The sequence below is a fragment of the Apodemus sylvaticus genome, chromosome 10, assembly GCF_947179515.1.
Source record: "Apodemus sylvaticus chromosome 10, mApoSyl1.1, whole genome shotgun sequence".
In the NCBI taxonomy this organism is placed as follows: domain Eukaryota; kingdom Metazoa; phylum Chordata; class Mammalia; order Rodentia; family Muridae; genus Apodemus; species Apodemus sylvaticus.
In genome coordinates this window covers 49,460,004-49,474,207 of record NC_067481.1, presented here as the reverse complement: position 1 = coordinate 49,474,207, position 14,204 = coordinate 49,460,004, and the positions used below count along the sequence as shown (strand labels likewise).

Here is a 14,204-nt window from a genome sequence, read left to right as displayed (position 1 = left end):
TCAATCCTGAACATCTACGCTCCAAATGCAAGGGCACCCTCTTTCCTAAAAGAAACTTTACTAAAGCTCAAAGCACACATTGTACCTAACACAATAATTGTGGGTGACTTCAACACTGCACTTTCCTCAATGGACCAATCAGGAAAACAGAAACTAAACAGGGACACAATGAAACTAATTGAAGCTTTGGACCAATTAGATTTAACAGATATATATAGGACATTCTATCCTAAAGCAAAAGAATATACCTTTTTCTCAGCACCTCATGGTACCTTCTCCAAAATCGACCATATAATTGGTCACAAGACAGACCTCAACAAATATAAGAAGATCGAATTAATCCCATGCCTCCTATCAGATCACTATGGAGTAAAAGTGGTCTTCAATAGCAACAAAAACAACAGAAAACCCACATACATGTGGAAACTGAACAATATTCTACTCAATGATACCTTGGTCAAGGAAGAAATAAAGAAAAAAATTAAAGACTTTTTAGAACACAATGAAAATGAAGACACAACATACCCAAATCTCTGGGACACAATGAAAGCAGTGCTAAGAGGAAAACTCATAGCCCTGAGTGCCCCCAAAAAGAAAATGGAGAGAGCATACATTACCAGCTTAATGACACACCTGAAAGCCCTGGAACAAAAAGAAGCTATTTCACCTAGGAGGAGTAAAAGGCAGGAAATCATCAAACTCAGGGCCAAAATCAATCAAGTAGAAACAAAGAGAACCATACAAAAAATCAACAAAACCAGGAGCTGGTTCTTGAGAAAATCAACAAGATAGATAAACCCTTAGCCAGACTGACCAAAGGGCACAGAGAAAGTATCCAAATTAACAAACTTAGAAATGAAAAGGGAGATATAACAACGGAAACTGAGGAAATCCAAAAAATCATCAGATCCTACTACAAGAGACTCTACTCAACACAACTGGAGAATCTGGAGGAAATGGACAATTTCCTTGACAGATACCAAATACCAAAATTAAATCAGGACCAACTAGACCATCTAAACAGTCCCATAATACCTAAAGAAATAGAAGGAGTCATAGAAAGTCTTCCAACCAAAAAAAGCACAGAACCAGATGGTTTCAGTGCAGAATTCTATCAGACCTTCAAAGAAGAGTTAACACCAATACTCTTCAAACTATTCCACAAAATAGAAACAGAAGGAACACTACCCAATTCCTTCTACAAAGCCACAATTACGCTGATACCAAAACCACACAAAGATCCAACAAAGAAACAGAACTTCAGACCAATTTCCCTTATGAACATCGATGAAAAATACTCAATAAAATTCTTGCCAACCGAATCCAAGAACACATCAAAACGATCATCCACCGTGATCAAGTAGGCTTTATCTCAGGAATGCAGGGTTGGTTCAATATATGGAAATCCATCAATGCAATCCACTACATAAACAAACTCAAAGAAAAAAACAACATGGTCATTTCATTGGATGCTGAAAATGCATTTGACAAAATTCAGCATCCTTTCATGCTTAAAGTCTTGGAAAGAACAGGAATTCAAGGCCCATACCTAAACATAGTAAAAGCAATATACAACAAACCGGTAGCCAGCATCAAACTAAATGGAGAGAAACTTGAGCAATCCCACTAAAATCAGGGACTAGACAGGGCTGCCCCCTTTCTCCTTATCTTTTCAATATTGTACTTGAGGTACTAGCTCAGGCAATTCGACAACATAAGGAGGTCAAAGGGATACATATTGGAAAGGAAGAAGTCAAACTATCATTATTTGCAGATGACATGATAGTCTACCTAAGTGACCCAAAAAACTCCACTAGAGAACTCCTACAGCTGATAAACAACTCAACTCAAGCAAATCAGTGGCCTTCCTATACTCAAAGGATAAGCAGGCTGAGAAAGAAATTAGGGAAATGACCCCCTTCACAATAGCCACAAACAGTATAAAGTATCTTGGGGTGGCTCTTACCAAACATGTGAAAGATCTGTATGACAAGAACTTCAAGACTCTGAAGAAGGAAATGGAAGAAGACCTCAAAAAATGGGAAAACCTCCCATGCTCATGGATCGGTAGAATCAATATAGTTAAAATGGCCATTTTGCCAAAAGCAATATACAGATTCAATGCAATACCCATCAAAATCCCAACTCAATTCTTCACAGAGTTAGAAAGAGCAATTATCAAATTCATCTGGAATAACAAAAAACCCAGGATAGCTAAAACTATTCTCAGCAACAAAAGAAATTCTGGGGGAATCAGTATCCCTGACCTCAAGCAATACTACAGAGCAATAGTGTTAAAAACTGCATGGTATTGGTACAGTGACAGGCAGGAGGATCAATGGAACAGGATTGAAGATCCAGAAATGAACCCACACACCTATGGCCACTTGATCCTCGACAAAGAGGCTGAAAACATCCAGTGGAATAAAGATAGCCTTTTCAACAAATGGTGCTGGTTCAACTTGAGGTCAGCATGCAGAAGAATGTGAATTGATCCATCTTTGTCTCCTTGTACTAAGCTCAAATCCAAATGGATTAAGAACCTCCACATAAAGCCAGACACTCTGAAGCTAATAGAAAAGAAACTGGGGAAGACCCTTGAGGACATCGGTACAGGGAGAAAGTTTCTGAACAGAACACCGATAGCGTATGCTGTAAGATCAAGAATTGACAAATGGGACCTCATAAGGTTACAGAGTTTCTGTAAGGCAAAGGACACCATCAAGAGGACAAATCGGCAACCAAGAAATTGGGAAAAGATCTTCACCAATCCTACATCAGATAGAGGGCTAATATCCAATATATATAAAGAACTCAAGAAGTTAGACTCCAGAAAACCAAACAACCCTATTAAAAAATGGGGTACAGAGTTAAACAAAGAATTCTCACCTGAAGAACTTCGGATGGCGGAGAAGCATCTTAAAAAATGTTCAACTTCATTAGTCATTAGGGAAATGCAAATCAAAACAACCCTGAGATTTCACCTTACACCAGTCAGAATGGCTAAGATTAAAAATTCAGGAGACAGCAGGTGTTGGAGAGGGTGTGGAGAAAGAGGAGCACTCCTCCACTGCTGGTGGGGTTGCAAATTGGTACAACCACTCTGGAAAGCAGTCTGGCGGTTCCTCCAAAAACTGGGCACCTCACTTCCAGAAGATCCTACTATACCACTCCTGGGCATATACCCAGAAGATTCCCCACCATGTAATAAGGATACATGCTCTACTATGTTCATAGCAGCCCTATTTATAATTGCCAGATGCTGGAAAGAACCCAGGTATCCCTCAACAGAAGAGTGGATGCAAAAAATGTGGTATATATACACAATGGAGTACTATTCAGCCATTAGAAACAATGAATTCATGAAATTCTTAGGCAAATGGATGGAGCTAGAGAACATCATACTAAGTGAGGTAACCCAGACTCAAAAGGTGAATCATGGTATGCACTCACTAATAAGTGGATATTAACCTAGAAAACTGGAATACCCAAAACATAATCCACACATCAAATGAGGTAAAAGAAGAAAGGAAGAGTGGCCCCTTGTTCTGGAAAGACTCAGTGAAGCAGTATTTGGCAAAACCAGAATGAGGAAGTGGGAAGGGGTGGGTGGGAGGACAGGGGGAGAGAAGGGGGCTTACGGGACTTTCGGGGAGTGGGGGGCTTGAAAAGGGGAAATCATTTGAAATGTAAATAAAAAATATATCTAATAAAAAAAAGAAAAAAAAAAGCATACAGAATGGATCTGTGAACAGATTTGTGCTTCCTCCCTCCAGTTCTCCTTGGTCTGTAACAATAATGCCTCTTACTCAATAGCAGGTGCATGCTGCCACAGGTCAAAATGCCCTTATTCACGGAAAAACCTTGTCATTCCCACCACTGATTCAAAGCTTTGTTTCTTTTATTAAGACTAAGCCTGTCTTGTCCTTACCATGGGACCTGTTCTCTCCCAGCCTTCTCCTTCTGCTCTGCAATGTCTTCTTTTTTCCTCTTTCCCTCTGCATCCTGCACATTGTTCTCTTAGTTATTTTATGTTACCTATAGTTTCTAAGTTATTCCACTCTGCATTCTCCTTCTAATCTTGTTCTTTTCTGAGTAAAAACTCCTCAGTTCAGTTCCTCTCTCAGCTCAGTTCCTCTCACCTCAGTTCCTCAGTTCTGACTCTTCCCTTTGTCCTCAGCCCTTAAACATCTTTCAGAATACATGATCACACACAATATCAAGTCACAAATTGAAATAGAAGCTTACAACAGAGAATGTTTACATGCATATCCATCAGGAATAATTATCTAGCTAAAAGTTCATTACCTGTTATGGTTCCACAGGCTCATAGAGAGTTTAAAACGATAACTAAGTTATAAGTGAAGTTTTGTATAGATAAACCCTGTCAATATTTTATCTTCTTTGCTAGCACCTATAATAAATCATTAGTTCCCTTTTATGACCTTTGGTTAATTGTTTTACAACCTCTTGGAATTTGCTCTGAGTAGGAGAAAGTCTGGTTGCCATCTAAGAGCAATTAATTTGTGACACTTAGGAGACTTGCAGAGTTCTCATTGCAGTTTTGACTATTAGAAAAGGACCTAATAGCAGTCCACTATAAAAGAACTTAATAATCACAGATACAATTTTAGGAATTCTTGTAGAATCATCATTAAAACTTAAGTCATCTATTTGTCTTCATAGCATCACTATAAGACAGTGCATCTTTGTGGATCTGTGGAGATCGGCTCTAAAGGGGAAGATCTTATTGATTATTATATATGTTTAACATTAACCGGAAAAGTATATTAATAGCAGTAGTCTTTCCTAAAATTAGTCCCTCACAGCCTTGCTTAATGAAGGCTCACCTGTTGCAGATTATATAATAATCCAAAGCAGGCCATTTCAGGATGATCACCTGCAAGTACATTAGCTTGTCCCATTATGGCTCCTGACAATATATCTAAAAAAAATACCATTCAAAATGTTTCAGCATTGATTATATACACAGTTTGATAAAGGATATAGAGATCTGTCACATAACAATCAGTAAAATAGGAGGTGAATACATAGTAAATGCTATATATATTTATATAAAAAATTAATAGAATAAAAAGGGAGTTGGGAATTTGGCTCAGTGTTAGAGTACTTCTCCAACAGGCACAAGGCCTCCAGTTCAGTCCTGACTTCTGAAAAAAAATACAAGTGGTAAAATGAATTAATATATCCTGTTAACTATGTGCCATTCACTATGTCAAGAATACAAAGAAGTTTCTGAGATCAGACCAACTGCCTGGAAAAAATCAGAAACCAGACAAGCTGCCTAGAAATTTAAACCAGAGTCAGTTGAAAATCATACTCTCCAACCTGTTGAACTGCCTACAGGCTGGGCAGCATGCTCATGATTACCATATTTTGTGATCTTGGGTGGGCTTTGGTGATGTAGCTGTCTTTCAGTCATTTCTGATCATCTAAGTGACTCCTCACCCATATTCCTGTAAGTAACCCCAAAAAATTCATTGGTTCACCAACTTGGACTTTGGTGATCTCCATATTTTGGTCTGTCACAAGTCCCCTCTCTAGGGTAAGTAGATATATTCCATAACCATCCAAAATAGTGCCACCAGTTGGAGACAAAAAGTTCAAACACATGCACCTGAGGGGGCATTTCACACCTAAATTTCATACCACTCAATCCTGTAGTTCTGCCTGTAGCCATCATCTACATCTAACTAAGCACCCACAGCTTTATTTCCTTGTATATCTCTCCCTCTTTTTAAGTACCTCTCCTCTGAGCTCTCCTACTACATGGACCTTAAGTCCAATTAGATGGCTATGAGTTACCATTGGTAATCTTTCAGAGTCAGTTGGTGGTGGTAGGCTTTACAGCTGGGTAGGATTACTGATTGCTTTCCTCCCTTGCAGCTAGCTTATATAACACCATCCCATAATATGAGAGCTGGTACTCAGAAGGATTTACAGTCACTGTACATTTCACGTGAAAAAGGGAAGAAGTTCAAATTTATAATGATAAATTATGGAGATTAGAATGAGTGAGAGCAAAGTACAATAGCACATATGTATGAAAATGGCATAATGAAACACATTAGTTTATATGAGAATCTAAATTAACTTTAAAAATAAAATTTACGTAAAACATAAACACTTTAGGAGGTATGTTTAATCTGATTTAAAATTTATTCAATACACAGATGTAGCAAATGATTACATGTTGTAGCCGCCCGCGGCCACATGTGAACTGGAGACCTGGAAGAGGATTCTGGGGATAAACGGGAAGGCAATGAAAGAGAAATGAGTCAGGACGACATTTGCCGATCGAGACTGATTTTTACTATTATTTAGTCAATATATATAGCCTTTAGAGAACAACCCTGCATGCTGCCCTCCAGTTGAATCAGCACCATTTGTTGAAAAGGCTATCTTTTTTCCATTGGATGTTTTCAGCCCCTTTGTCGAGGATCAAGTGGCCATAGGTGTGTGGGTTCATTTCTGGATCTTCAATCCTGTTCCATTGATCTGCCTGCCTGTCACTGTACCAATACCATGCAGTTTTTAACACTATTGCTCTGTAGTATTGCTTGAGGTCAGGGATACTGATTCCCCCAGAATTTCTTTTGTTGCTGAGAATAGTTTTAGCTATCCTGGGTTTCTTGTTATTCCAGATGAATTTGATAATTGCTCTTTCTAACTCTGTGAAGAATTGAGTTGGGATTTTGATGGGTATTACATTGAATCTGTATATTGCTTTTGGCAAAATGGCCATTTTAACTATATTGATCCTGCCGATCCATGAGCATGGGAGGTTTTCCCATTTTTTGAGGTCTTCTTCCATTTCCTTCTTCAGAGTCTTGAAGTTCTTCTCATACAGATCTTTCACATGTTTGGTAAGAGTCACCCCAAGGTACTTTATACTGTTTGTGGCTATTGTGAAGGGGGTCATTTCCCTAATTTCTTTCTCAGCCTGCTTATCCTTTGAGTATAGGAAGGCCACTTATTTGCTTGAGTTGATTTTATAACCTGCCACTTTGCTGAAGTTGTTTATCAGCTGTAGGAGCTCTCTAGTGGAGTTTTTGGGGTCACTTAGGTAGACTATCATGTCATCTGCAAATAATGATAGTTTGACTTCTTCCTTTCCAATTTGTATCCCTTTGACCTCCTTATGTTGTCGAATTGCCCGAGCTAGTACCTCAAGTACAATATTGAAAAGATAAGGAGAAAGGGGGCAGCCCTGTCTGGTCCCTGATTTTAGTGGGATTGCTTCAAGTTTCTCTCCATTTAGTTTGATGCTGGCTACCGGTTTGCTGTATATTGCTTTTACTATGTTTAGGTATGGGCCTTGAATTCCTGTTCTTTCCAAGACTTTAAGCATGAAAGGATGCTGAATTTTGTCAAATGCTTTTTCAGCATCCAATGAAATGACCATGTGGTTTTTTTCTTTGAGCTTGTTTATGTAGTGGATTGCATTGATGGATTTCTGTATATTGAACCAACTCTGCATCCCTGGGATAAAGCCTACTTGATCATGGTGGATGATCGTTTTGATGTGTTCTTGGATTCGGTTGGCAAGAATTTTATTGAGTATTTTTGCATCGATGTTCATAAGGGAGATTGGTCTGAAGCTTTCTTTCTTTGTTGGATCTTTGTGCGGTTTTGGTATCAGCGTAATTGTGGCTTCGTAGAAGGAATTGGGTAGGGTTCCTTCTGTTTCTATTTTGTGGAATAGTTTGAAGAGTATTGGTGTTAGGTCTTCTTTGAAGGTCTGATAGAATTCTGCACTGAAACCATCTGGTCCTGTGCTTTTTTTGGTTGGAAGACTTTCTATGACCCCTTCTATTTCTTTAGGGGTTATGGGACTGTTTAGATGATCTATTTGGTCCTGATTTAATTTTTGTATCCATCCTTGTCTCCTTGTACTAAGCTCAAATCCAAATGGATCAAGGACCTCCACATAAAGCTAGACACTCTGAAGCTAATAGAAAAGAAACTGGAGAAGACCCTTGAGGACATCGGTATAGGGAGAAAGTTTCTGAACAGAACACCAATAGCATATGCTCTAAGATCAAGAATTGACAAATGGGACCTCATAAAATTACAAAGTTTCTGTAAGGCAAAGGACACCATCAAAAGGACAAATCGGCAACCAACAAATTGGGAAAAGATCTTCACCAATCCTACATCAGATAGAGGGCTAATATCCAATATATATAAAGAACTCAAGAAGTTAGACTCCAGAAAACCAAACAACCCTATTAAAAATGGGGTACAGAGTTAAACAAAGAATTCTCACCTGAAGAACTTCGGATGGCAGAGAAACACCTTAAAAAATGCTCAACTTCATTAGTCATTAGGGAAATGCAAATCAAAACAACCCTGAGATTTCACCTTACACCAGTCAGAATGGCTAAGATTAAAAACTCAGGAGACAGCAGGTGTTGGTGAGGATGTGGAGAAAGAGGAACACTCCTCCACTGCTGGTGGGGTTGCAAATTGGTACAACCACTCTGGAAATCAGTCTGGCGGTTCCTCCAAAAACTGGGCACCTCACTTCCAGAAGATCCTGCTATACCACTCCTGGGCATATACCCAAAAGATTCCCCAGCATGTAATAAGGATACATGTTCCACTATGTTCATAGCAGCCCTATTTATAATTGCCAGAAGTTGGAAAGAACCCAGGTATCCCTCAACAGAAGAGTGGATGCAAAAAATGTGGCATATATACACAATGGAGTACTATTCAGCCATTAGAAACAATGAATTCATGAAATTCTTAGGCAAATGGATGGAGCTGGAGAATATCATACTAAGTGAGGTAACCCAGACTCAAAAGATGAATCATGGTATGCACTCACTAATAAGTGGATATTAACCTAGAAAACTGGAATACCAAAAACATAATCCACACATCAAATGAGGTACAAGAAGAACGGAGGAGTGGCCCCTTGTTCTGAAAAGACTCAGTGAAGCAGTATAGAGCAAAATCAGAACAGGGAAGTGGGAAGGGTCGGGTGGGAAAACAGGGTGAGGGAAGGGGACTGATGGGACTTTCGGGGAGTGGGGGTCCAGAAAAGGGGAAATCATTTGAAATGAAAATAAATATAGCAATTAAAAAAAAAGAGAACAACCCTGCCCCCCACCCCCCCAACCCACCCTGACATCAAGGAGAAGGCCAAGAACTCGTTGGCTCCTCTTCTCAGCCGGTCGCCTGCTGGGATAAAAGGCTTCATGTCTCACAGGTCTCTGCTGGTCTCCAGGTGAGACTGCCCTGAGGCAGCCTTGGTTGTCAAGGTGAAAACAGCTGTATTGTTCTCAGCAGAACAAAGGCCAGAGATAACACCAGTGGAAGGCTGGGGGCTGGCAGCCAAGAATGTTGCAGCTTGATGGGTTGGGCTGAGAAGTCCAGCTCAATGCTGTGGGGGAAGGGACAACATGTTACTTTTGAAAATATATATTTCAGGATAAGATGTCAATGTCAGAAAATAAGGATTATCTAAAGACACATTCAAATTGACTCATATTTATCCCAGAAACACTAATGCCAGAAAATTGGAAATAAATACCAGAAGAGTGTGTGTGTGTGTATGTGTGTGTGTGTGTGTGTGTGCGCGCGCGCGCGCGTGCGTGCGCATGCACATGTGTACAAAAGTATTCATGGGTAGTACATACCCATGTGTACTCAAACATGTAGAGAAGAGATCAACGCTATGATGTCTTCATCAGTCACTCTCCAACTTACTTTTTGAGACAGAGTCTCTCGCTGACCTTGGAACTCACTAACTTGGCTACATTGGCCAGTGAGTCCTGGAGAAATTTGTCCCCACCCCAGGTCTCAGGTTGTAGATACATACCACTACTCTTGGCTCTTTATGTGGCTGTTGGGGATCCAATCTCAGGCCCTCATGCTTGACCAGCAGACATTTTATTGACTGAGACTTCTCTCCACCCACATTATCAGAGTATTAAGAGCAAATTCCTGAGCACAGCATTTGATACTTACCTGGGTATTTTCTTGACACAAATCTAAACAGTGTTAATAATCTATATTTTACATCTGAGAATAATTTGATGAAGAGCATGAATTTGAAGACTGTGAAACACTTTCTAATCTTAATACCACACAAAGAGAATTCCAGTCATAATTAGGTTCTTAATACTATAGAAAATATTTGTTTGTTCTTATTATTCATTTTTATTACTGTGTATTAATTGTAAAATGTTAGGGTCTAGTTAGGACTTTTCTATCCATGAATATAATGTACTTTGATCATATTAACCCTTTTAGCTACTCTTTCTCACTTATCTCTCTCCCTCACTCTTCCCTTTCCATCCCTGGTAGTTTCTCTCCTTAAAAAGAAAAGGGTGGTGGTGGTAGTGGTGGTGGTGGTGGTGGTGGTGGTGGTGGTGGTGGTGGTGGTGGTGGTTGGTGGTGGTGGTGATTTTTTTCGTTGCTTTGGTTTGGTTTCTCACGTTTATTTATTAGGAAATTTGCATGTGAAGATCAGTTCTGTCCTTCTATCACATGGATTCTGGGAAGGGATCAAACTCATCAGACTCAGCAGCTAACACCTCTACCCACTGAATCATCATTTGGGCCACAAAGAAAAATTATTTGAGCATGACCATTCTACTAGTGAACTAGATAGCCACTAGCTGAGTTTTTTAAAGTGTTACTATACCATACCAAATAAACTGATGTATATGATGGTATAGAAAAAAATAAAGACCTATGTAGTTTTAATTTTGAAGAAATTTTCCAGCATCAAATTGTAATTTTTCTTTTAAATATAAATAGTGCTATTTTGAATGCAATGGAACCTTTAGGAGATGGAGCCCCACTGCAAAAGTATGGGTACTTCTCTGAATATTTGGCCCATCTCTTGTTTCAGCCTGTTTCTCTGCTTCCTCTTCCACATCAGTGAGCTACCCCACATATTCCCAGCCACTGATGGAGGACACCCTGCCATTACACATTATGAAGCCATGAGCTAAAGTTTTTCCTCCATAATTTATTCTATCAGGGGTTTTGCCATGGCAGTGAGGAAAGTAATTAACAGACTTAGTAGGTCTAGTCTTCTATCTCTACCACCCCTAAGTTCTAGAAAGCTATCCACATAGACTCAACAATAGGCTGATTCACTGGCTTCTGTTTGGGTATAGTCAATGCAAAGTTCCAAAAAAAAGCTTAAGCAGGGGGAAGAAAGTAAAGTAAATTCATTCTCTAATTAATTACAGGTTGCTTCACATTTAACTAAATTCTTATCTCTTGCCAGACAACAGGCACGGGACAGCAGTCTATCACTGTCCATCTATGTCTCTCTCCCTGGCTGTGTGCTTTAACTGTCCTCACGCCCAACCCAGTAGGTCCTAAGCCTAGGCTGCTAGCCTCAGAGCTGTGTCTGTATGGTATCCTTATATTTCCTTACATTCTAAGTTGTACAGCTTTATTGATTAATTGGCATTGGTTGTATATCTGCGTTTTTAAGATATGTTTTAAGTATCTTGGACTACCCCCACCCAAGTTATCAGTTTAGACTACACTGTTCTCCTTGTCTGTCTGACTTTAGAAGTGCTCAGGACAAAAGTATGTGCCACCACTTCAAGCTTTCTCATGTCTTACAAGACACCCAAGTCTTTAGTCATACTACCTTCCTTTAATGTTAAAACTAACCAAAATTTGCATAAAAGTAATTAAAACACATAATATTATTTAAAATAATATATCTGATTAATGTCATTTTAGTCATTTTTTATGGAGTTTGAAGAGCCTTAGAGATATATTAAAGGTAAAGTAGGCAGAAAAACACTTACCCAGGTTAGGTTCTTCAAAGATTTATTCAGATAGGTAAGTAATACCTAGTCTAGTTATCTCGAACCATAATTACAAACTAGTATTTTCATCCACTTATTTCACATTTATTAAGTGTTACTGATGCACTTTTATGTCCAAATTTGTAAAAAAGAAAAATGCAACATGTAATCACATGAGTCTTACCCATACATGCTTATAAGCTAAACAGAGTGATCAACCATAACAAATAAAATGCTCATGCAAACAGTAATCTATAATCTTTAAAGCATGAGGTACTGTGAGCACATCCTACAATGTGGGTAAAACAGATAACAGTCCAACTTTCTACGTGATGAAGTCAATAGTTAGACTCCCAACTCCACTCGGCTGGTCAGTCAGCTGGTAAGAACTGAACCTAGAGCCATATGCTGTGTTCTGCCCAAGGGAGCAAAAATGTGTGTTGAAATCAGTGAATTCCATAAGTTTCCTCCACAAACCATCAGAAGGCTCCCAAGGAAAGAGATTTCAAGCTAGAAAATGGCAAGCAGTTCCTTGCAGGATGACATTGAAATTGAATTTCCTAGTGCTTCTGACTAAGGACCACAGTGTCTGCTGTGCATGACCTCACATGGGGGATGAGGAGGAGGTACAGTGAAAGAGTTTCCTCAGAGCAGCCTTCATGTCCCGGTTCCTCAGGCTGTAGATGAAAGGGTTCAGCATTGGGGTCACGGCCGTGTACATCACAGTTATCAATGCATGCTTCAGACTGTAACTGGTCAGGGGCCGGAAATACATGCCCATGACTGTCCCATAATACAAAGACACCACTGTCAGGTGAGAGCCACAGGTGGACAAGGCCTTGAGGAAGCCCTTGGTGGATGGAACCCGCAAGACCGTGGAAAAGACCCGGACATAGGAGATGATGATGCACAGCAGTGGAACAGAGAAGACGCCCACCCCAAGGTACATCATCTTCACATTGAAGCGAATGTCAGAACAGGACAGCTGCAGCAAAGGCGTAATGTCACAGTAGAAATTGGCCACATCCTTATTGCCACAGAAGGACAATTTGGCTGTGAGTAGGGTATGGGGCAGTGCATTGGTATGCCCAATCACCCAGGACCCAGCAACCAACAGGACACAAGGTCGTGGACTCATAATTGTTGCATAATGAAGTGGGCGGCTGATGGCCACAGCTCGGTCATAGGCCATTGCAGCTAGGATATAACTGTCTGTATTTGCCAAGCCTATCATGAAGTACATCTGTGCCATACATCCCCCAAAGGAGATGGTCTTGCTACCCAGTAGATGGTTGGACAACATCTTGGGGATAGTTACAGAGGAGAAGAAGATGTCAACAAGGGAGAGGTTGGCCAGGAAAAAGTACATGGGGTTATGAAGGCGAATGTCAGAGTAGATGGCTAGGATGATGAGCATGTTCCCGATCACTGTGATGGGGTAAATGAACAGGAAGAGGATGAAGAAGAAATTTTCCTGCTCCCGCTGCCTTGTAACTCCCAGGAGAGTGAAATCTGTGGTAGAAGACTCGTTTTCTTCTCTCATGGTTCCTTCAACATGAAATCAGACATGAACCCGACACCATTAGTGCAATTATCATCTATAGATTACCAGTCCCCCCATCAGACAGTTGACTCCCTCTACACATGATTCCATCAAAATTCAGTCACATAATTTGAAGAAATCCCTGTTGATCAATAGTAGAGATGGTCGTTTATCTGTGAACACTAATCAAGTCTAAGAAATAAGGGCTCTGAAACAGCAATGTTCATTTTCCCTACCAACACCACCATTTAATATTTCATTGCTTCACAATTAAAGTTCACATTGCATGATCTAGATTCATATTTTGACCTCAAAGAAAAATCACAAACAGGGGACAATTATGATTATTACTTATTTGTTCAACTTATAGGACATAGTCTCTACTTCTAAGAGCCTAACAGTTTCAGGGAGAGGCCAGAATCACACTTGTCTCACTAACCCTCATACGGAAGGCAACCTTTTGGAATACTCTATCATTCACTCCAATTCAAATGTCCTCTGGAAAAAACTAACCTAGAATTTTTCATTGTTTCTTTAACCAAATACAGTGATCTCATAGTATATAGAGTATATAGAGTGAAATGGGAAGATTTTTAGTCATAATGATCACTGAATTCAAGTCCTACTAACAAAAGCCTGGTGAATGTTCTTCCCAGGTGTCCCATTCACAAAGCACACATTTTCTGTCTCCTTCATGTTTCCCTTTGGTAGCCTTTCAATACACACAACATTGTGCTTTCTCTCGTCTTCTCTTCCTATTCTTATTTATTTTGCTACCACCACTGCTTCATAATCTCTCCACTCTATTTCTGTTGTCTTAGTTTTCTTATAACATAAACTTCAGTAGACTA

General features: G+C 39.7%; 1 protein-coding gene across 1 annotated transcript; it reads right to left on the bottom strand.

Annotated features, from left to right (window-relative positions):
* Positions 1-12,414: 12,414 nt before the first annotated feature.
* LOC127695482 (olfactory receptor 1A1-like) lies at positions 12,415-13,353 on the bottom strand. Its single transcript, XM_052197676.1, has one exon. The coding sequence runs from the start codon at positions 13,351-13,353 to the stop codon at positions 12,415-12,417; it is 939 nt and encodes a 312-aa protein (XP_052053636.1).
* Between the last annotated feature and the right edge of the window lie 851 nt (positions 13,354-14,204).

What these genes read in the sequence shown, in the direction of transcription:
- LOC127695482 (XM_052197676.1), bottom strand. Translation starts at nt 13,353, where the DNA reads ATGAGAGAAGAAAACGAGTCTTCTACCACAGATTTCACTCTCCTGGGA.